At 42.6% G+C, this 23,922-nt stretch overlaps 1 protein-coding gene across 1 annotated transcript; it reads right to left on the minus strand.

Annotated features, from left to right (window-relative positions):
* Nucleotides 1-583: 583 nt before the first annotated feature.
* chmp4c (charged multivesicular body protein 4C) lies at nucleotides 584-16,110 on the minus strand. The gene is made up of 5 exons (XM_060900058.1): nucleotides 15,775-16,110; nucleotides 8,840-9,017; nucleotides 3,115-3,223; nucleotides 1,128-1,254; nucleotides 584-1,041 (listed from the first exon to the last, which is right to left on the minus strand). The coding sequence occupies exons 1-5, from the start codon at nucleotides 15,974-15,976 to the stop codon at nucleotides 980-982; spliced, it is 678 nt and encodes a 225-aa protein (XP_060756041.1). The 5' UTR covers nucleotides 15,977-16,110; the 3' UTR covers nucleotides 584-979.
* Nucleotides 16,111-23,922: the final 7,812 nt, after the last annotated feature.

Raw genomic sequence — 23,922 nt, forward strand, 5'->3', positions numbered from 1 at the left:
ACATGTGTTGTGAAACGACATAAGATAAAGGTACGTAGAGCTATAGATTCTACATGATAATCATAAATGTAATCATAAAGTCGGCGTGATATTAGTCATGTATTTGCTTGTGAAAGCTTGCGGCTTTCATGTAACTGCCGCCTAGCAACGAGAGGCAAAGGGTAAAGAGGGTAGGCTATCATAGATTCTATTTGGAAGAGATCAACACAATTCTAGACTCCCAGAAGAGGAAGAGCTAGCACTAGAGAGTTCACCGGCGTTTTCATGCGCCATTTCCATTGAGTAGAACCAGGGTAGAACAGCCAGTGAACCGCAGCATGTTCTTCCGCTGACGTCACAACATGGCCGCGAGCCACGGACCCAGTTTTCTTGCGCTGTGCAATTAAAAGTTGGATATTTGCGTAACAACAGCTTCTTTTCACGTAATTATAACGGAAATCTAACATGTTTGCCATAGTATAGTTTATTTAAGAAATTGCTTAGAGTCATGTTCGTGTCATCAGCCCTTTAAATGTCCATATATGGTGCTCATATGGTACTCCTGCTCAGTAACTGACAGGCAAAGAAGAGACACTATTTGAAATGAGTTTTAACTGGGCTTTATTAAAATAATCAAGATAATAATCTGATCAAAATAAAATAATAAAAAATGATTTTCACACCGATTTTAGTGTCTCATTATATTTACATGTCTATGATTTATAGCCCATCACCAGATGTGCCAGTAAGGATTTTTCACTCCCGATCACTTCAGAGGTGCATTGGACCCCTCTTTATGGTACCTCTGCCCATCATTCCTTCATTCATATGCTATTTAGAAGCTACTCTCTACAATCCTTCATTCAGCTGATACTTCAATTTTACAATAGACAATTTGTGTTGTCTAAAATGCTAGAATATGGTTATATCCTTTAACCTTAAGCTATTTGCCTTTTCATAAAACCTGGTGTCTGTGGTATATGTGTATGTTTTGTGATAACTAAGAAGCCCAGGCTGCCAACATCTTCATGTCATCTTCATCCTCCACTCTTTTCTTTGTTGCTGTTGAATTAAAAAAAAAAAAATTCCATTGGTAATGCTCTCAGCAATGCGTTCACCATGATCAAGTAAAGAACAGAGGTGCATACTTGTACGATGACTAGGTCTTGTGCTGGGCAGTTTGGATGTTGGTACACTGGGTAGCCCGCCCATATTTTTCATACTTTCCTCTAGGTCTTCCTGCTCCAGCTCTGCCAGCTCGGCCAACAAGTCATCCTAAAGACAGACAGACAGACAGACAGGCGAAATGAAAAAGCAAAAATTATTCAAACCAATCCACAAACTTGAAGAAATAAACTCACAATTTCATCTCTTTCTTATGTATAACTGTATATTTTTTCTTCTGAAGTAAAATAAAGCTACACTCTGACATTTAAAACATTTAACAATTATTTGCCGAAGGCAAAGTGAATATTGCTGAATAATAACCAAGACAAAGTCGAGGTTATTATTCACCGATATTCACTGAGTCTGAGGCAGATAATAATTGTTTTAGTATAAATACACAGGTGATTATTTTAAAAAATCGTATTAAAAAATCATTTATTTCAACCTTCAGAAGCGGCGTGCACACGTATTCACGACGCAGCGCATTCTTGTGTCACTTATTTATACCGACTCACATAAAATACTTTGTTTTGAAATCGATAAAAAAAAAAAATCACAATTCCACCTTCTCTTTGAATAGTTTTCGACCAAACTTCATGACATCCTTAGTGTTTTCAGGAACAGCATTTTCTTTCATCATTTGTAATTCTTCCTCACTTACGGTGCCAAAGCGACTGCCCGCCATTTTGCCGAGCCGCTTGAGGTGATTATCGAGAAATTGTCCGCATTTCTTGACCAATCAGCGCACGCGATTTCCTATAAATCACCTCTGTATTTCTCATCTCATCTCATCTCATTATCTCTAGCCGCTTTATCCTTCTACAGGGTCGCAGGCAAGCTGGAGCCTATCCCAGCTGACTATGGGCGAAAGGCGGGGTACACCCTGGACAAGTCGCCAGGTCATCACAGGGCTGACACATAGACACAGACAACCATTCACACTCACATTCACACCTACGGTCAATTTAGAGTCACCAGTTAACCTAACCTGCATGTCTTTGGACTGTGGGGGAAACCGGAACACCCGGAGGAAACCCACGCGGACACGGGGAGAACATGCAAACTCCACACAGAAAGGCCCTCGCCGGCCCCAGGGCTCGAACCCAGGACCTTCTTGCTGTGAGGCGACAGCGCTAACCACTACACCACCGTGCCGCCCCCTCTGTATTTCTATGAAATAATATTCCTTGCCCCCTGCAGTAACAGACTGTACCCGTAATGGCAGGTTATGATATTCGATAAGACAGCTAAAATATATCGATACCTCAACAATAAAATTATGAGGGTTGAGCAATGCATTATATGACAAGAAATAATGAACAGGCATTTTTTAGGTGTTTAAAATCTCTACTGCTCTGTTGGATTCATGCCCCGAATGTCATAAATGGTAAACAGAAAAGTGGTAACGATTTCATTCAAGCGCCGACAAACAAGCAAACAGACAAACCAAACAAAAAAAGCTAAACCTCCAGCTCGTAGCCTATCCTTTTGTGTAATTTGATGAGATAATATGGTTATCTACTTTTAGCTTCTCCTCCAAAGGCATTTTGAGGAAAAAGAACGACATAATCCACCTAGTCTATACTCATGACTGTATTTTACATCTATATTTTTCTTCTAATCACTGATCGGGCTGTTGTGCTCGTTCCCACAAAATTCAGAAATAAACCACATTCAGACACTTTGCTTGTTAACAGCAAATGTTATGTGGATTCCTAAATGTATTTTAAGTCTTGTCCTGTTGGTTTTTTGCACACTGCAATACTATAATTTTGACACCATTATGCCTTTGTCTTGTATTCTGTTCTACATCGCACCATGGTACCTATATTCTGTTCCTCTATGCAGGAATAGAGCGGGATGCGAAGAAAAATTGACTTGAATATCATACATCAATAAACCATTACATCAGTAAGCCACTGAGATTAGGAGCAACACATTTCATGACTGTTTCATTCATGGTGGTACCTCATCAAACTGATCACCGAAAGGCTGGGAAATAGCATCGCTGATTTCCTGAGCGATCTGCTGCTGCTCTGTGATGTCCTCCATGAGAGAGTCGATATTATCCATATCTCTGAAAAACACAGAAAAAGGCTCGAAGTGAATGACCTGACTCTGGGACAATTTCCTTATAGCAACATTTTCATAGTTCACAGTGGTAAACGCATTTACATGTAGGACTGCACAATATGAACCCAAAAAATCCGATTGTACTTACAGTGCTATGCATGGCAATTAGTGGTGTAGGGTTGTTTTTGTTTTGTTTTTTAAGTCGGGGAAAGCTGTTTTAATGACGTCGTCACAAATAATGCCACGAACTTTGCTGTGATGGCCCGCTGGCCCCGCCTGCTCCTGTGGTTTGTTTGTTTTGTGTTTCAGTGGGCGGTGCTGCAAACTGTCAGCATGATTGGAGACACCTGGGCCGGTGTTTCCTCGTGATAAAATCCCGCCCTTCCTCGGTCTGGGGAGCTCATCTCTCTGGCAGAGCATTTTATTGTTTCGTCTCATGCGACATGCAACACTACACAGTCCATTCATCCATGCAGGCATTTCTCTATATTGACTTTCACACTCATCTCATCTCATTATCTCTAGCCGCTTTATCCTTCTACAGGGTCGCAGGCAAGCTGGAGCCTATCCCAGCTGACTACGGGCGAAAGGCGGGGTACACCCTGGACAAGTCGCCAGGTCATCACAGGGCTGACACATAGACACAGACAACCATTCACACTCACACCTACGCTCAATTTAGAGTCACCAGTTAACCTAACCTGCATGTCTTTGGACTGTGGGGGAAACCGGAGCACCCGGAGGAAACCCACGCGGACACGGGGAGAACATGCAAACTCCACACAGAAAGGCCCTCGCCGGCCCCGGGGCTCGAACCCAGGACCTTCTTGCTGTGAGGCGACAGCGCTAACCACTACACCACCGTGCCGCCCACTTTCACACTCCAAAGCGTTATTTTGTCCTTTTCCGTGATTAACGTGTATTTGTTGGTTAAAATAAATTTGCTATTTCCCCAAGACGACATATCCCTGCGTCTTGTGTTTTTTACATGGTTTTGAACCAAACCGTAACAGCATAAGCAAAAGTAGACTTAAAATAATGGGCAGATACAGAAACTACTTCTGCTTACTTTAGCTAATGCATTACAAAAACAAACATTATCAACAACATTGTGTTGATAATGTGTGCGGCACTCAAGCACACACACCATGCCAAGTCATAGCAGATACACAGAATGTGTGAACTAATTCATACCAAACGCACAGGCCGACAGTCAAGTAGCCAAGTTGCAGGGGGGCGTCATATCATTGCCATTGCTTATTATTTAATATCACTTATATTAGGTCACTGTAATGCGATCAGTAGGTATGGGGCTATCTCCGTGATTTGTGGCCTCCATGCTGGCTCTGCTAGCCGTGATTAGGATTTCCTCTCGCAGTTCAGGGTGTTCCCAGAAAAGTTGGAATTGTTGGCTTGTTTTGCAGAATTCCAGGGATTCTGACTGATGACAGCACAGGAAAAAAAAAAACATAACCACTACCGGTCATTTTGATTACATATATTGCAAGGTTTGAAGTTTAGATCATAATCCCTAAAACATACCAAGCACAGCAAGTGGTGCTGCCTTGATAACAATCACCAGTGTTACTCACTTTTAATTTTGACTGCAGGACTTCCTGCTCAAAAATATAGTCAGAGGAATTGCAACAGTTACCCTGCCTCTCGCCCATAGTCAGCTGGGATAGGCTCCAGCTTCCCTGCGACCCTGTAGAACAGGATAAGCGGCTACAGATAATGGATGGATGGATGGAATTGCCACAGTAGCTGAGCATCCCACCATACCTTTGTTAGAGTTAGCAATCTTAGCAGAGGAGGTAGGGGGAACACTGGTGCTAGCTGTTTGCTCAGAAAGCTGAAGAACCGATGCTGTTTTTCTTTTTCGGCTTTGTCGTCATTGAAACACGTTTCTGACTCCTGAACCATCAGCACCGGATCCCCATCAAGACTGCATCCTTTCTCCTCTACATTTCTCCCTGTATACCAACAACTGCACCTCTAATCATCAGTCTGTCAAGCTCCTAAAGTTCGCAGACGACACCACCGTCATTAGACTCATCTCTTCTTTTTTTAAAGATTTTTTTGGGGCTTTTTCACCTTTATTGGATAGGACAGTGTAGAGACAGGAAATGAGTGGGAGAGAGAGAGAGGGACAGGGAGGGATCGGGAAATGACCTCGGGTCGGAATCGAACCCGGGTCCCCGGATTTATGGTATGGCGCCTTATCCACCTGAGCCACGACACCCCCATTGGGCTCATCTCTGATGAGGCTGAGTCTGCCTACAGGTGGGAGATTAACCATCTGGTGTCCTGGTGCAGGCAGAGCAACTTAGAGTTCAATGCTCTAAAGACAGTGGAGATGACTGTAGACGTTAGGAGGAGCTCTGCCACACCCTTCCCCATCACCCTGTTTGATTCCTCAGTAACCTCTGTGGAGTATTTCCGCTTCCTGGGCACTACAATCACTGAGGACCTTAAGTGGGAGACGAATATCTGCTCTCTCACCAAGAAAGCACAGCAGAGGTTGTACTTGCTGCGGCAGTTGAAGAAGTTCAATCTGCCAAAGACAATGATGGTGCACTTTTACATCACTATCATGGAGTCCATCCTCACCTCGTCCATCACCGTCTGGTATGCTGCTGCCACTGTCAGGGACAACGGCAGACTGCAGTGCATCATTCGAAGACGATTGGCTGCAACCTTCTGTCTCTTCAGGACCTGTACAAGTCCAGGACCCTGAGGAGAGCAGAAAGGATTGTGGCCGAACCCTCTCACCCTAGACGCAAACTTTTCAAACCACTCCCCTCTGGTAGGAGGTTGTGGTCCATTAGAACCAAAACCTCACACCATAAGGCCAGCTTTTTCCCCACTGCAGCTGGCCTCATCAATACTCAGCTTCCTTTCACGTACTCTTATGTCTCTTCTCCATCTTCATTATCATCATGTGACCTATTCTGGACATACCGTACAGCTTGGACTTCAACAGCTCATGCACATACCCCTTAAATATGTCCACTTTTCAAATTTGTATATTTCAGATTCTTCTCTATGTTTATAGTATGTGAGAACGTACTTGGCAATAAACTTGATTCTGGTTATCTTTACAAAAATAAAAAAACTTTATTTTTTTCACGGTCTGGTTTCCATCAAATCCTGCGCTCTGATTGGCTGGCGAGCGGGTCCGTATCCTACGATACGGATCCCAGTTACGAACCCCAGATACGGACCTCTGGCGACTCGCTCATTCACAACAACAACAACAAACATAGTAGCAATTTTTGTCAACATTTATTTTCGCATTTCTCAGGAGAATAGCATTAATTTTACAGCATGGATAGCGATAACGACAGTCTTCACAGCGAAAGCGAGTTTTACTACCCTGAGGAAGAAGAAATAAAATAAAACATTTCAGGAGAAAGCTAAAAACCTGTAACTGTTGCTAACACCGAGCAAAAACCTGGCTGAATCCTGAATGACTCAATTTTGTATAAGTAGGGGACTACACAGGCGGCAAAATGTAGTTTTTTTCCTGCCATGGAAGTGCACTTGTATACCGAGGAGGAAGCAATTTGCATGACGGCCGTGAATGAGGATTCAAAATGGCGGCTCGGCTCGGTTTTCCCTTTCGGGCGCTCTCGTTTTCTGTTAGAATTTGGTAAAGAAAAAAAATAAATATATTATTTACCAGCTTAAGGCCGGTCCATATGGTGAAATACCATGACCTCGGCCTTGAATACTGACCTCGGCCCAGAGGGCCTTGGTCAGTACTTTCAAGACCTCGGTCACGGTATTTCACCATACGGACCTCGCAGCTGGTAAATAACATTTTTTTTTCTGGTGACTTGCCATTTTCGCCACACTTTCAGATTAATGAGGAGTGAGAATGAGCCCATTGTTGTTAGTTTTCGGATATTTGTATTTTTTTTTAATGCATATGTGGATTCGGAGAGTGTCATAGCTTGATAATGATCCTGTAACATCTTTTTTTTGGAGGAAATTCGCCTTTTTATGACAAAGAAGATATTACCGGAGAGGTTTGCTTGATGTGTGCACTTCTTGCTACCATTGGAAATAATGCAGTTTTAGTCATGCTTGAAGAAGTGGCGAAATGGTGTTCCCCCACATCCAATGCTCACAACACCCAGGAATACAATCTCATCTCATCTCATTATCTCTAGCCGCTTTATCCTGTTCTACAGGGTCGCAGGCAAGATGGAGCCTATCCCAGCTGACTATGGGCGAAAGGCGGGGTGCACCCTGGACAAGTCGCCAGGTCATCACAGGGCTGACACATAGACACAGACAACCATTCACACTCACATTCACACCTACGGTCAATTTAGAGTCACCAATTAACCTAACCTGCATGTCTTTGGACTGTAGGGGAAACCGGAGCACCCGGAGGAAACCCACGCGGACACGGGGAGAACATGCAAACTCCACACAGAAAGGCCCTCCTTTATCCAACAATGAAACATTTCTCTCACTCCTGATGGGAGTGGCCTCTGTCAGGGTGACTCCGCCCTCTTCCACAACGTACACGGGTTCATTGAATGGCTTGAGGATGAAAATGATAAATCATGTGCTATAGCCTCCACACTTCAACATCCATGGATGATTTTGGAGTGTTAGACAGCTCTCTCTACGATCATGAGCAAAACACCAACTGAGAGAATAGCTTTTGGAAAAAAAAAAGGTGTTCATCTCCTAGGACAGATCCTGGGACTTGTAAGATACACTGAAGCTGATCTGGCAGCTGTGATGGTCCAACACCTTATGAAGACAGTTTATATTGTTTTTTTTTCCTTTAATTTCTCACCCATCTCTAGTAGAAAAATAGACTTGTATACGAATAAACACATATAGCTTCTTGCAACTTGCATGCATTTTGCAATCAATAGATTATGCATTAAAAGCACTAGGTAAAAAAGTAATAATAAGGTTTAGCAGTTTACTTCAGATTTACACACACACATACGTACATACATACATACATACATACACAGGGGGCTGCAAAAATAGGTATACAGTAAAGCTTATACACGAACAATAGCAGCAGGATGACTTCTACTTTCAGCAGGATGGGGCACTACTGTACTTCGCACTCAATGTTTGTGCGCTACTTGACAAAGAATTTCCCAACAGGTGGATTGGATGTCGGGGAGCCGTTGACTGGCCACCATGTTTGCCGGATCTCACCCCTATGGACTTCTTTTTCTGGGGATGTGTAAAAGACAGGGTTTTCGCACACAAGCCACGTTCTGTTGATGCCATGATTCAGTTCATATGGGAGGCTTGCCAGGAAATCAATGCTGATAAAGACCTTTGTGCCAGAGTGTGCATGGGTGTCCACACTCGACTAGTGAAGTGTGTGAACGCCGGGGGCAAACAGTCTGAACATTTGAGGGATTAATATGTTTATTATTGATATGTTATTTTTGATATGTTTGTACAATCAATAAAATAACGTTTTGTGCGAATGTTTCATTTTTCATAACTGTATACCTACTTTTGCAGCCCCCTGTGTGTGTGTAATATATATATATATATATATATATATATATATATATATACACACACACACAATGTTTATGTTCTGTCACTATGTTTGAAAGTTTCTTACATCTTCTCATGGACTCCTTTGATAGCTTTGGCAGCCATGCTCATGTTTTTCAGGACCTCCGTATTTGTGTTGGCATTCTCTAGCGCCTCCCGCTGAAACTCGATGGTGGATAACGTCCCATCAATCTGAGTCAGCTGCTGCTCCAGACGCTTCTTCCTCTTCAGAGCCTGAAGTGCAGCTTGGCAGCAGCAACAACGACAATAATAATTTTAAAAAAGCTAAATAGAAAAATGTATATATATCAATCAATCACTGCAAAAATGATAAATTTTACTCTGGAAAGCTTTGAAGTCAGAAAACACAGTGAATATAAAAGTAAATTTATCAAAGCCCATCCCTCTGGCCATTTCACGTGACTAAATAGCATCGCTCCAACTAAAGGAGGGATGACATACTGGTGTGATGGTACACTATGAAAAGGAAATAACTGTGGCATTAAACTAGCATTAGTGATGATGTCACAAAACAAAAATAGGCACACCACTAGAAACATGCAAAATTAAAAAAAATTGGTTACCTTACTTTATAACGAACAAAGAGATGAAAATAGAAAATTTATATTGTTTTAATAAGCTACAGAAGTGGGCAGGTTTCCTCCTCCAAACATTTCAATCGTCATGTTGCAGTTCTATAGGAAGCAGGTAAGCACCTATCTTGTAAACTGGGAATTCAATAGGAACAGCTTAAAAAAAAGAAAAAAAAACTTTTCAGGATTTTGCTGAATGTAAAGAGTCTCAGATTACAATCAGAACTCAGTAGGTCACAACTCTCAAAGAGGTCCTAGTCCACTACTCAATTTTCAGTTGCAGAACGCTTCACATTTTGGTGTTTGGTAGCAACTATAGACGAGAACATCTTGGTACACCAACAATAAAATACCCCCGTTCAAGAATCTACATTTCTGAAGATGCATTTTCAACAGATTTTAACACGAACAAGGAGACATCTTTCGAAGGCTAGGCTGCTTGAAAATCGAGGTATGTATTTCATATTTTAAGACAAATAAAGGCACTTACTCTTCCACATTTCCAAAACGATAGATGGTATAAAACTAAAGATATGTCTCTTTTACCACCCACAAAACAAAAGATACTTTCTCAGCATTAAATCCACATGTGCTAAACAAATGCTGAAACTACACCATGAGAGAGAAACAAAGTAAGGTGTGACAAAGGTTGGAAAATGAAAAGACTCTGGACCAGCAAGATGTTTTGGGTGCAACTGAAGGTGTGTATCTCGTGAGGCACAGAAGAGAATTGTGTCATGGCAGGGTGTTACACTCACACCTCTGTCTCACTGCTACTCAAAACAAAGATTCAAATTACAGAGCGAATGGGCTCAATTAACTTAAACAGAATGTTTAGATACAGCCAACGTTTTAAACAGAAAAACATTTCATTTTCATATTTAAATGAAAGAATATTTTATGACATTTTAGTAAATAAAAAAAAATCGGTTTTATTTTGAATAAACTGTACTTTTTCTTGACATTGGCATGATACCATCAAGGGTACATCTTTTATACCTTTAATATACACCTTTTACCAGGAAATGTGGCATCTTTCTAATTAAAGGGGATGAGTGAGTGATTCATCTCATCTCATTATCTCTAGCCGCTTTATCCTGTTCTACAGGGTCGCAGGCGAGCTGGAGCCTATCCCAGCTGACTACGGGCGAAAGGCGGGGTACACCCTGGACAAGTCGCCAGGTCATCACAGGGCTGACACATAGACACAGACAACCATTCACACTCACATTCACACCTACGGTCAATTTAGAGTCACCAGTTAACCTAACCTGCATGTCTTTGGACTGTGGGGGAAACCGGAGCACCCGGAGGAAACCCACGCGGACACGGGGAGAACATGCAAACTCCGCACAGAAAGGCCCTCGCCAGCCCCAGGGCTCGAACCCAGGACCTTCTTGCTGTGAGGCGACAGCGCTAACCACTACACCACCGTGCCGCCCATGAGTGAGTGATTGATTGATTTTTTAAAATTTTTAATTTTTTTTTAATGCCATGTCAGCACCTCAGGCTATTTCATGGCAAGAGCATTCCTAAAATTGTATTATAATTTATTCATAAATAAATAATTAAAACAAATAAAGTTGAATAAAGGGCAGCATGGTGGTGTAGTGGTTAGCACTGTCGCCTCACAGCAAGAAGGTCTGGGCTTGAACCCCGTGGCCGGCGAGGGCCTTTCTGTGTGGAGTTTGCATGTTCTCCCCGTGTCCGCGTGGGTTTCCTCCGGGTGCTCCGGTTTCCCCCCACAGTCCAAAGACATGCAGGTTAGGTTAACTGGTGACTCTAAATTGACCGTAGGTGTGAATGGTTGTCTATGTGTCAGCCCTGTGATGACCTGGCGACTTGTCCAGCGTGTACCCTACCTTTCACCCGTAGTCAGCTGGGATAGGCTCCAGCTTGCTTGCGACCCTGTAGAACAGGATAAAGCAGCTAGAGATAATGAGATGAGATGCTTCAGATATGCACGTGGTAAAAATTCTTAAACTTTTTTGTCGTGGCAGCTTGTTCAAAACATCATCCAAAGTAGTTTAAGAATATAATCATTCCCTTGTGGCACCAGGACATCAAAGTAAATATGCTCTACTGTCAGAGATATCTGACAGAAATGGCATGATGGTGGTTCTTAAAGTGCATATCCTGGACCAATTTTATTTTTTTTAATATGAAAGAATGTCCCTTTACACACTCATCCAGAAGGGTAATTTTGCACAAGGCCATCTGTCTACAACAGAAAAAAATAAAATAACAAAACGCGTCTGGAAAAATCCCAAGGGAGTCTGGAGCCAGATTCGTGACGTCACCTGCGGAAGCGCCAGCAGGCTGCGAGAGCTTGCACGGTTTCAGTGCACAGCCTGTGTAGACCAAGTTTAGCAGCTAGCGATTTTGCATTGAAATATGGAATTGTCACCTGAGCGCAATGTGGGAAACGATGAGTACTAATCCCATCATGATTGGTGTTGCTACACCCTCCTACGATACATCTGTTAACCATTTTAATAATTACGCGATAACGTTGAAGAAATTTGCAGAAAACCACCAGGTCGTTTTCTCATAAACAAACCAGCGCTGACGTAGGATTCAGACGGAGGCGTCCCGCACGCGATGTCATGAAAATCAATGTTTCCCAGGAAATCCAAATGGCAAGTTTTTTCAGAGGCGGACCAATTCTTCTCAAATGGCTTGATTTCAACTGAATTTTTCTGGTATTGCGCAAGGTAAAAAAATTGCACAAAATGCAAAATGTGACAGATATTTGACCAAAGTTTAATATAAAATAGGAGAATTACATTGATCTTGCTCCTGAATTTAGCTGTGATATGAACTTTAACCTTTTAATAAAATTAAAAACCATAGGTGAGTCTTGAATGACCAATACAACGCCTGGTACACGCCATTTGGTCACGTCCGGTTCAAAATGAGGATAAAAGTGCCTTATTAATGGCAGGGTTGATTTCATACAATTTGTTTTCAAGACATTCATCCCTTAATCCGCACTTCTTTATAATATAAGATGCCAGCGCAGGTCTGAGGTCTAAGGCTGGGATTTTACATTCAGTGACCTCTTTAGTGACGGCTGTTTTGGCTGCATTTTACCAGTGAGGAGAAGATGGGCTGGAATCCGAACAAAAAATAACGCTCAGTTTCTGTCTTTGTAAAAGTTCGAGTTTAACGAATCATAGGATAATAAGAAAAAAACAAACAAACAAAAAAAAATGAGTGCCTGAAGGCACGATCTTCAGTGTGTAAAAATGAAAGAGTTCTGTTATTTGATATTGTCTATATATTTCAGTGCTAACAGCAAATCGCAGGCCTCAGCTGTAAAAACTGAACTCTGTTCTGAAATGTACAGTCTGTCATAACTGTCCTCAGTTCCTATTGTTGCAGATACATGTTTATCTATGGGGTATTTCAAAAAAAATTGATCTCACTTCGCAATCTAATAACTTTGCCAATTCTCGTTCAATTGACCTCAAATTTTAACAGCATGTGTGGAAACAGGTCAAAATTTTATGTTTTATCTTTTTAGGTATGGAAATGCCATTCACTGGAAAAGAAAAGGCGTTGTGTGTCCGTGTCTGAGGCAGCGTACATATTGAAAATTTGTGAAATCGTTCATGGAATCCACATACCTTTGAATTTCTCATTCAAATTTTGAGGAATAAATCTTATATCGCTCAACATTAAGCCTGTTCAGTTTCATTTGCCTCGACTATGTAGTTTCTGGGATATTTACATCTCAAATGATTTCTTTTTTTTTTTTTACTTTGGATTCTTTCTAATTAATATATTTCACACTAATGATACAAAAAGGTGGATAGTTGAGGGAACCATCCCAGTGAGTACAGGAGCATTTTATAGTACTTTTTTTTTTTTTCAAACTGAAAGTGTACGTTATAATATTCTAGCTAACTTTTTTTTTGGTAAATAAAGTTTTTAAAGCTAATGTGAAGCCTTATAGGACATTTGCAAGCAATGCTACTTTGAGTTTAGTTTTCCTCTTTAAGCTTCAACATCTCATCCCATCTCATTATCTCTTGCCACTTTATCCTGTTCTACACACTGTAAAAATGTAACTTGCAAAATTGTTGAGTGAAAAAAGGATTCTAAGTTGAATGAACAAATTTCCCTTCTAATTGTTCAAGTAACTAAAAAAAATAGTTGAGACGCCTTTCCTTCGCCACAAGTTCATAGGAATTGGAAAATTAAGTTAAGTGAACTTATATATTCAAGTGCTGATTGACGCCCCTTAACCGATGCCACTGCGCATGCGCACTTCACAAGTTCGAAAGTTTCAACGGTCGGGTGGAGTGAGAAGTCCGTGGAAACTGACACGAGACGTTGTATAGGAGTATAGTAGGGTGCATCAGTTGCCCTCACTTTCATAAAATCTGATGCATTTTTGTTTGGGTGTTACTTTTCACCAATAAAGACATCCTGTAAAATTTTTTGACCATAATTCAAAAGTCTAATGGTGGCACCATGAGGTTCATTTTTTGCCAAAAAACGCTTATTTTATGTTTTTGCGTAAGGTTTGAATCACAATGTTGGACTCCATTTATTGATTCCTTGGGACCCAGAGATCATGTTAAGAACTTTTGCAAGGGATTGAGAAGCATATGATTCATAATACATTTGTATAGTTTAAAAGTAGTTGAACAATGATTCAATGAACAGCTAAAACTCAAACTGTGCTTGATAATATATTTAGAATATGTACTAAAAATGTGTATCTAAGACATTTGGTATACTCTATAAGGTGCCATAATGTTTCATGAAAAGTGATTGAAATTTTGTCATAAAAGTCATAAAATAGCAGCTTTTTCCATAACTTTAAGCTCCTGGTGCCACCATTAAACTTTTGAATTTTGTCAAAATATTTCACCCAGTGTGTTTTCTTACCAAAAGGAACATAAAAACAAAAATGCATCATGATCGGAGGAACTTTTCATTTTTAGGGGGCAACTGATGCACCCTAGAGTATAGATTAAGCTTTCCTCAAGAGAGGCCAGGGAATTCCCTCCTTGTGTGTCGGTATTTGTTTGTGTAATAATAGGCAAAGTGAAGTCGAACTTAAGTGTTGAGAGGTTTGTGTTAACTAAAAAATGTAATGCACACTAAATCATTGTAAAAAAAAAATAAAAATAGTCAAGCCAACTTAAAAATGTAATGCAACCTGCTGCCAAAGGATTTTGAGTAAACTCAACTTAGAACCATGATGTGCCAACTTGCTCTTCTAAGTTAATTGGCATTATTATTTCAATTTATTTCAACTAAACAATTTGTTGGACTGAACTTCTAAAGGCAAGTCAAATCAACTCAACATACAATACTCTTCTATGTGAACTTAAACGAACATTTTGGGGCATCATGGCTCAGGTGGATAAGGCGCCATACCATAAATCTGGGGACCTGCGTTCGATTCCGACCTGAGGTCGTTTCCCGAGCCCTCCCTGTCTCTCTCCTGCTCATTTCCTGTCTCTACACTGTCCTATCCAATAAAGGTGGAAAAAGCCCAAAAAGAATAGTTTAGGATAACTTAATGTTTTTTTGTGCCAACTTGCTTTTCCAAGTTAATTGGAATGATTATTTTAATTTATTTCAAAATCACAATTTGAATGCACTGAACTTGCTAAATAAAGTAAGGTCAACATAAAATACTCATCTGTGTCGACTTAAAAGAGCAAGTCAGCACAACTATTTGGCCTGGAGTTGAGTTTACTCAAAATCCTTTGGCAGCAGGTTGCGTTACATTTTTAAGTTGGCTTGACTAATTTGTTTTACAGTGCATGGTTGCAGGCAAGCTGGAGCCTATACCACCCTGGACAAGTCGCCAGGTCATCACAGGGCTGACACATAGACACAGACAACCATTCACACTCAAATTCACACCTACGGTCAATTTAGAGTCACCAGTTAACCTAACCTGCATGTCTTTGGACTGTGGGGGAAACCGGAGCACCCGGAGGAAACCCACGCGGACACGGGGAGAACATGCAAACTCAGCACAGAAAGGCCCTCGCCGGCTACGGGGCTCGAACCCGGACCTTCTTGCTGTGAGGCGACAGTGCTAACCACTACACCACCGTGCCGCCCTAAGCTTCAACATGTGAGTCTTTAAACATGTCATTATTAATGTGTTATTATTAATGTATTATTAATGTGTCATTATTAATGTGTCCTTATTAGGAGGAGCTGTTAATTGGAGCTATATTTGAGCAAACTTAACTCAAGCTTTAGTTGGCATGTTAAAATTATTTTTAATTTATTTTTCAGGCTTTTTTATGATAAAAATGTTTAGAGAGGTGTGGTAAACAGGTGTAGCAGGTTTCCCAGGGCAGGTGGGCTGTAGCTCAGACCTCTCAGCACTCTGGTGAAGTCCACACTATTAAACCAGCAATTTAAAACTGACCTCTTTTGTTTTTTGTGCCGTTCTTCTTCGCGATCATGATCTCCTGCTCGATCTTCTTCTCCAGGTACTCCTGCTTCTTGGTGAGCATTTCCTCGGTCTCGCGCAGCTTGTGAATGGCCTCCTGCGGAGACGGGCCTGCGCGCGAGCGCTGCTTCCCTTTGGAACCTGAAGTTCCCTTAAACAGCTTGGCGACTTTACTCATCGCGGCTCTAATCAGGTCTGCGCCTTCTGCCCTCTGTCTGCTCGAGCCACAAGATAAGATCCTAATGGCCGCGGTGAAGAGTTGACATTCCAGACCGTTCACTTTCCAAGTCCAACTTCAAACAGCGGCACACCTGAGTGACGTAGATATTTCAAAAAGGGGCGGGTCCGGGTGAGAGTAAGCCGTTTCCTTAGAGCTGCTTTGTTTTCAATCACAACAGAGCAGTAACTATTACTAGTTATAATTAGTTACTATCCTGTACCATGGACTCCATTTATAGCCTTTTAGTGACCTCAGATTGTCAAATTATTGCCTCGCCAAGGACGGAGTCCACCAGGGCGAGGTATTGTTTTCCGTGGGGTTTGTTTAATTGTTTGTTTGTTTGTTTGTTTGTTACCTTGCCCAGGACGGAGTCCACCAGGGGGCGAGGTATTGTTTTCCGTGGGGTTTGTTTAATTGTTTGTTTGTTTGTTACCTTGCCCAGGACGGAGTCTACCGGGGGCGAGGTATTGTTTTCCGTGGGGTTTGTTTAATTGTTTGTTTGTTTGTTACCTTGCCCAGGACGGAGTCTACCGGGGGCGAGGTATTGTTTTCCGTGGGGTTTGTTTAATTGTTTGTTTGTTTGTTACCTTGCCCAGGACGGAGTCTACCGGGGGCGAGGTATTGTTTTCCGTGGGGTTTGTTTAATTGTTTGTTTGTTTGTTACCTTGCCCAGGACGGAGTCTACCAGGGGGCGAGGTATTGTTTTCCGTGGGGTTTGTTTAATTGTTTGTTTGTTTGTTACCTTGCCCAGGACGGAGTCTACCAGGGGGCGAGGTATTGTTTTCCGTGGGGTTTGTTTGATTGTTTGTTTGTTACCTCATCCGGAACGGAGTCCACCAGGGGGCGAGGTATTGTTTTCCGTGGGGTTTGTTTGATTGTTTGTTTGTTTGTTACCTCGTCCAGAACGGAGTCCACAGGGGGCGAGGTATTGTTTTCCGTGGGGTTTGTTTGATTGTTTGTTTGTTTGTTTGTTACCTCGTCCAGAACGGAGTCCACAGGGGGCGAGGTATTGTTTTCTGTGGGGTTTGTTTGATTGTTTGTTTGTTTGTTACCTCGTCCGGAACGGAGTCCACCAGGGGGCGAGGTATTGTTTTCCTTGGGGTTTGTTTGATTGTTTGTTTGTTTGTTACCTCATCCAGAACGGAGTCCACCAGGGGGCGAGGTATTGTTTTCCGTGGGGTTTGTTTAATTGTTTGTTTGTTTGTTACCTTGCCCAGGACGGAGTCTACCGGGGGCGAGGTATTGTTTTCCGTGGGGTTTGTTTAATTGTTTGTTTGTTTGTTACCTTGCCCAGGATGGAGTCTACCGGGGGCGAGGTATTGTTTTCCGTGGGGTTTGTTTAATTGTTTGTTTGTTTGTTACCTTGCCCAGGATGGAGTCTACCAGGGGGCGAGGTATTGTTTTCCGTGGGGTTTGTTTAATTGTTTGTTTGTTTGTTACCTTGCCCAGGACGGAGTCTACCAGGGGGCGAGGTATTGTTTTCCGTGGGGTTTGTTTGATTGTTTGTTTGTTTGTTACCTCATCTGGAACGGAGTCCACCAGGGGGCGAGGTATTGTTTTCCGTGGGGTTTGTTTGATTGTTTGTTTGTTTGTTTGTTACCTCGTCCAGAACGGAGTCCACAGGGGGCGAGGTATTGTTTTCCGTGGGGTTTGTTTGATTGTTTGTTTGTTTGTTACCTCGTCCAGAACGGAGTCCACAGGGGGCGAGGTATTGTTTTCTGTGGGGTTTGTTTGATTGTTTGTTTGTTTGTTACCTCGTCCGGAACGGAGTCCACCAGGGGGCGAGGTATTGTTTTCCTTGGGGTTTGTTTGATTGTTTGTTTGTTTGTTACCTCATCCAGAACGGAGTCCACCAGGGGGCGAGGTATTGTTTTCCGTGGGGTTTGTTTAATTGTTTGTTTGTTTGTTACCTTGCCCAGGACAGAGTCTACCGGGGGCGAGGTATTGTTTTCCGTGGGGTTTGTTTAATTGTTTGTTTGTTTGTTACCTTGCCCAGGACGGAGTCTACCGGGGGCGAGGTATTGTTTTCCGTGGGGTTTGTTTAATTGTTTGTTTGTTTGTTACCTTGCCCAAGACGGAGTCCACCAGGGGGCGAGGTATTGTTTTCCGTGGGGTTTGTTTGATTGTTTGTTTGTTTGTTACCTCGTCCGGAACGGAGTCCACCAGGGGGCGAGGTATTGTTTTCCGTGGGGATTGTTTGATTGTTTGTTTGTTTGTTACCTCGTCCGGAACGGAGTCCACCAGGGGGCGAGGTATTGTTTTCCTTGGGGTTTGTTTGATTGTTTGTTTGTTTGTTACCTCATCCAGAACGGAGTCCACCAGGGGGCGAGGTATTGTTTTCCATGGGGTTTTCTTGTTTGTTTGTTACCTCGTCCGGAACGGAGTCCACCGGGGGCGAGGTATTGTTTTCCGTGGGGTTTGCTTGTTTGTTTGTTACCTCATCTGGAACGGAGTCCACCGGGGGCAAGGTATTGTTTTCCGTGGGGTTTGTTTGTTTGTTTGTTTGTTTGTTACCTCGTCCAGAACGGAGTCCACAGGGGGCGAGGTATTGTTTTCCGTGGGGTTTGTTTGATTGTTTGTTTGTTTGTTACCTCGTCCAGAACGGAGTCCACAGGGGGCGAGGTATTGTTTTCTGTGGGGTTTGTTTGATTGTTTGTTTGTTTGTTACCTCGTCCGGAACGGAGTCCACCAGGGGGCGAGGTATTGTTTTCCTTGGGGTTTGTTTGATTGTTTGTTTGTTTGTTACCTCATCCAGAACGGAGTCCACCAGGGGGCGAGGTATTGTTTTCCGTGGGGTTTGTTTAATTGTTTGTTTGTTTGTTACCTTGCCCAGGACAGAGTCTACCGGGGGCGAGGTATTGTTTTCCGTGGGGTTTGTTTAATTGTTTGTTTGTTTGTTACCTTGCCCAGGACGGAGTCTACCGGGGGCGAGGTATTGTTTTCCGTGGGGTTTGTTTAATTGTTTGTTTGTTTGTTACCTTGCCCAAGACGGAGTCCACCAGGGGGCGAGGTATTGTTTTCCGTGGGGTTTGTTTGATTGTTTGTTTGTTTGTTACCTCGTCCGGAACGGAGTCCACCAGGGGGCGAGGTATTGTTTTCCGTGGGGATTGTTTGATTGTTTGTTTGTTTGTTACCTCGTCCGGAACGGAGTCCACCAGGGGGCGAGGTATTGTTTTCCTTGGGGTTTGTTTGATTGTTTGTTTGTTTGTTACCTCATCCAGAACGGAGTCCACCAGGGGGCGAGGTATTGTTTTCCATGGGGTTTTCTTGTTTGTTTGTTACCTCGTCCGGAACGGAGTCCACCGGGGGCGAGGTATTGTTTTCCGTGGGGTTTGCTTGTTTGTTTGTTACCTCATCTGGAACGGAGTCCACCGGGGGCAAGGTATTGTTTTCCGTGGGGTTTGTTTGTTTGTTTGTTTGTTTGTTGATTTGTTTGTTACCTTGCCCAGGACGGAGTCCACCAGGGGGCGAGGTATTGTTTTCCGTGGGATTTCTTTGTTTGTTTGTTACGTCGCCTGGGACGGAGTCCACCAGGGGGCGAGCTATTGTTTTCAGTGGGGTTTGTTTGTTTGTTTGTTTGTTTGTTACCTTGCCCAAGATGGAGTCCACCAGGGGGCAAGGTATTGTTTTCTGTGGGATTTGTTTGTTTGTTTGTTTGTTTGTTTGTTTGTTAACTTGCCCAGGATGGAGTCGACCGGGGGCAAGGTATTGTTTTCCGTGGGGCTTCTTTGTTTGTTTGTGACCTCGTCTGGAACAGAGTCCACCAGGGGGTGAGGTATTGTTTTCCGTGGGATTTCTTTGTTTGTTTGTTTGTTATGTCACCCAGGATGGAGTCCACCAGGGGGCGAGTTATTGCTTTCAGTGGGGTTTGTTTGTTTGTTTGTTACATCGCCCGGGATGGAGTCCACCAGGGGGTGAGGTATTGTTTTCAGTGGGGTTTGTTTGTTACCTCACCCTGGACGGAGTCCACCAGGGGCCAAGATATTGTTTTTGGTGGGGTTTCTTTGTTTGTTTGTTAGTAAGATTATGGGAAAACCGCTGGACCAATCTTAATGAAACTTTCAGGATAGATGTGCATTGGTCTGAAAAAAAAAAACCTCCAACATTTTGAGGGTCATCTGGTTAAGGTCACCAAAAAGGTCAAAATCATTTTATTCGCAATATCTTCCTTCATATTCATCATATTTACTTCAAACCAATTCCAAAATGTTCATCTTTCAATTCTGCTTCCATTGATATGCTACATGATATGCCATCTTACATACTTTTCTTAGCGGTTGGGGGTCAAATGTCGGAGGGGGTCAAGGTCAATGATAAAATTTGCACATTTTCCATTATAACTGGAAAACGGTTAGAGATAGAGAGATGTTTATCATTATCTACATATAGGAAGTCATATATGGGCTTTCATTTGACACCATGACCTTTGACCTTGTTTGTTTGTTTGTCTGTCTGTTAACAATCTAGCGTCTAGACGGTTGCACTGATTGACTTCAAATTTTCAGGGTAGGTGGGCAATGGTCCTTAGATTACCTGATTAAATTTTGGGGGTAATCAGATCAAGGTGAAGGTCAAGGTCACTGGAAAGATCAACCTTTCAGTCAAAATAACATATTTTCCATTATAACTCAAAAATGGTTGCTGATAGACAAATGTTTACTATTATGAGCATATAGGAACTCCCATATGGCCTTTCATTGGGCACCATGAGCTTTGACCTTGAGTGACCTTGAAAGGTCAAACTCAAGGTCACGGATTTTCAGAGGGCTATAACTTGAAAACGGTTAATGGTAGACAGATATTTTCCATTATCAACTTATAGGAAGTGCCATATGGGCTTTCATTTGGCACCATGACTTGAATGACTTTGAAATGTCAAACTCAAGGTCATGGATTTTCGTAGGACCTGACAGCTGATAATTGAGAAATATTACCATTATCAACATATAGGTAGAAAATAAGTGCTGCCGGGCGAGGTTTGTTTTGCCTGGCAACACTTGTTTCTTAATGTAAATTTTATTTTAAACTTAATCTTTATATTGAATTTTTAAAACGAGTGGTTATGAGTTTGGGAAATACTGAAGATTTTCTCAACCCTGTTTCTGTAGTTATTGTTTTGAATGTTACTCAGGTAAACATCTTAATATGAACTCAGCAAATGTTCTCCATTAGCTTTGACACAAAGGAGAAGTCATGATTCTTTCGCTGAAGTTTGTTATAAGACTAGTTTTTACAGTCTGAGTCCTATGACAGCTATCCTATGACTAAAGGGTGAGCCATGCTTGGACAGAATATAACACATTTTTCTGCATACTGTATGTAGATAGGGAACACTTTGAGGATTTTCGAAATGTATCATGTAAATTCAAAAACTGTTCCAATGTGTTTGAATTCACCCTACACAATGCACTAAAGTCCTTCATTAAGTACAAGCAAAGTACTGAAGCTGAAAGGAGGTTAAAATCAGTCCATGGGTGTACAGTGTGGGAAATAAGGCTGGACTGGCGGACAGTGAAGAAGAAGAAACCTCTATTTATCACATGCACACTTCAAGCACAGTGAAATTCATCCTCTGCATTTAACCCATCTGAAGCAGTGAACACACACACAGAGCAGTGGGCAGCCACACTAGAGCACCCAGGGGTTAGGTACCTTGCTCAAGGGCACCTCAGCCCAAGGCCACCCCACATTAACCTAACTGCATGTCTTTGGGGGAAACTGGAGCAAACCCACACAGACACAGGGAGAACATGCAAACTCCACACAGAAAGGTCCTCGCCAGCTGCTGGGTTTGAACCCAGAACCTTCTCACTGGGAGGCGACCGTGCTAACCACTACACCACCGTGCCACCCCATTGACCCATAATTTTCACATTTGTCTGTCCGTATTTCAAAAGCATTGGCCTGGATGGCCCATGAAAAAAATTATAAAGATATGAGTCTAATCTACTGCCAATTTTTTTTCAAAATGTCACACTGAGCGAATACATCATATCGTAACACAGCCTATGAAATGGGGGCCCCCATAGGTGCGACTTTAAATATTCATAACTCAGCCACCGATGGTCCTAGCCCTGCCAAAATTTACAGACACCTCCCTCTCCCCAAGCTCATTCAAACCAGCAGAGGCATGGCACACTACAACCCCGTCTCAGCCTGTTATTCACCCTCGAAACCCCCGTGTGAGCTCTACTCGCCGAAATCTTTAATATGAGCCCTGGCTCAAGCCAACATTTAAAAATTCATAACTCGGCCACCGATGGCCCTAGCCCTGCCAAACTTTACAGGCACATCCCTCTCCCTGAGACCTTTTGAACCAGCCCAGGTTAGGAGTTAGCAGTGTTGTAGTTGAATCATTAAAACCTCGAGTCTGAGTCCAGTCTCAAGTCCCCAGTGTTCAAGTCTGAGTCAAGTCCAAGTCATTAAAGAAAATTTTGAGTCGAGTCCACTATTAACCCGAGTTGAGTCCAAGAACGACTCCAACCACACCATTTGAAGGTGGCTGTTGCTGCCTTTATGTGAAACCGTCTCTGGTACTGCACTGGACTAACGTTACTGCTTGGCTGCTCCATTTTAGTTAATAGGCTACAGATAAAAAGCTAGTTCATCGCTCAGCAAGCCCCGCCCACTATCAACAGGGCAAATAGCATGAGAGAGGGTTAACACTAGCTAGTTCATCAGTCAGCAAGCAAGCCCCGCCCACTATCAACAGAGCAATGAACATAGTGTGTTCTTACTTCTCTGGGTGTGGTCTTGCCAAATGATGATTGAACTTCGAGGTTGTCCCTGTTGTCTCTTTGATAGTTCTTCTACATACAGAACATATAGCAGGGCATTTTTCCCCCCACTGCATGAGAAGTCTGGATAAGCAAAGTGGACAATCCCAGGCGCTTCTCTCCAGGCATTTTAGCGCTGTTAATGTTAGTTTGTTCCTGAACATGATGTACGACCAGGTGAATGTGCATTCTCTTGCTAGAAATTAGTATAAAAATTAATGTAGATATAAATATCTTATGCCAAATTATTATGGAATGTTAGAAAAAAATAAAGAAAAAATCCAAGTCCGAGTCCAAGTCTTAGTCATCAGTGCTTATGTCCAAGTTGAGTCACGACTCGTGACTCGACTTGGACTTGAGCACTGATGACTAAGACTTGGACTTGATTTAAAAAAAAAAAAATTCTAACATGCCATGATAAGCGGCACGGTGGTGTAGTGGTTAGCGCTGTCGTCTCACAGCAAGAAGGTCTGGGTTCGAGCCCCGTGGCCGGTGAGGGCCTTTCTGTGTGGAGTTTGCATGTTCTCCCCCCGTCCGCGTGGGTTTCCTCCGGGTGCTCCAGTTTCCCCCACAGTCCAAAGATGTGCAGGTTAGGTTAACTGGTGGCTCTAAATTGACTGTAAGTGTGAATGGTTGTCTGTGTCTATGTATCAGCCCTGTGATGACCTGGCAATTTGTCCAGGGTGTACCCCGCCTTTCGCCCGTAGTCAGCTGGGATAGGCTCCAGCTTGCCTGCGACCCTGCAGAGCAGGATAAAGTGGCTAGAGATAATGAGATGAGATGCCATAATAAGTCGTACTTGAGTCCGACTCGAGTACAAGTCTTGGACTCAAGTACTACAAGCCTGGGAGTTAGGGGTTAGGGTTATACCGCATGACACATTTCTGAATACGCGGTATGGTAAAGTGTAAAATTTGCACAAGGATTAAAATGATCCCACCTTGATTTATTAAATTCTTTCATTTCCCCCATCTCATCTTACTCGACTAGAGCTCGCTTTGGGTTCATGAACTTTTCTAAATCTAAAGTTTTAGGGCTGCGACCCTGTAGAACAGGATAGGCAGGTACAGATATTATAATGGATGGAAGTTTTAGGGCTTTTATTTTGAAAATCGTTGCTGAGGCGCT

This window comes from Neoarius graeffei, chromosome 19 (assembly GCF_027579695.1).
Source record: "Neoarius graeffei isolate fNeoGra1 chromosome 19, fNeoGra1.pri, whole genome shotgun sequence".
NCBI lineage: Eukaryota > Metazoa > Chordata > Actinopteri > Siluriformes > Ariidae > Neoarius > Neoarius graeffei.

Coding starts and splice junctions, on each gene's coding strand:
- chmp4c (XM_060900058.1), bottom strand. CDS start 15,976: ATGAGTAAAGTCGCCAAGCTGTTTAAGGGAACTTCAGGTTCCAAAGGG. Junction 1,255..3,114: donor TCGGTGATCAGTTTGATGAG/GTACCACCATGA, acceptor GTCTGTCTTTAG/GATGACTTGTTGGCCGAGCT. Junction 1,042..1,127: donor AAGACCTAGTCATCGTACAA/GTATGCACCTCT, acceptor TTAATTCAACAG/CAACAAAGAAAAGAGTGGAG.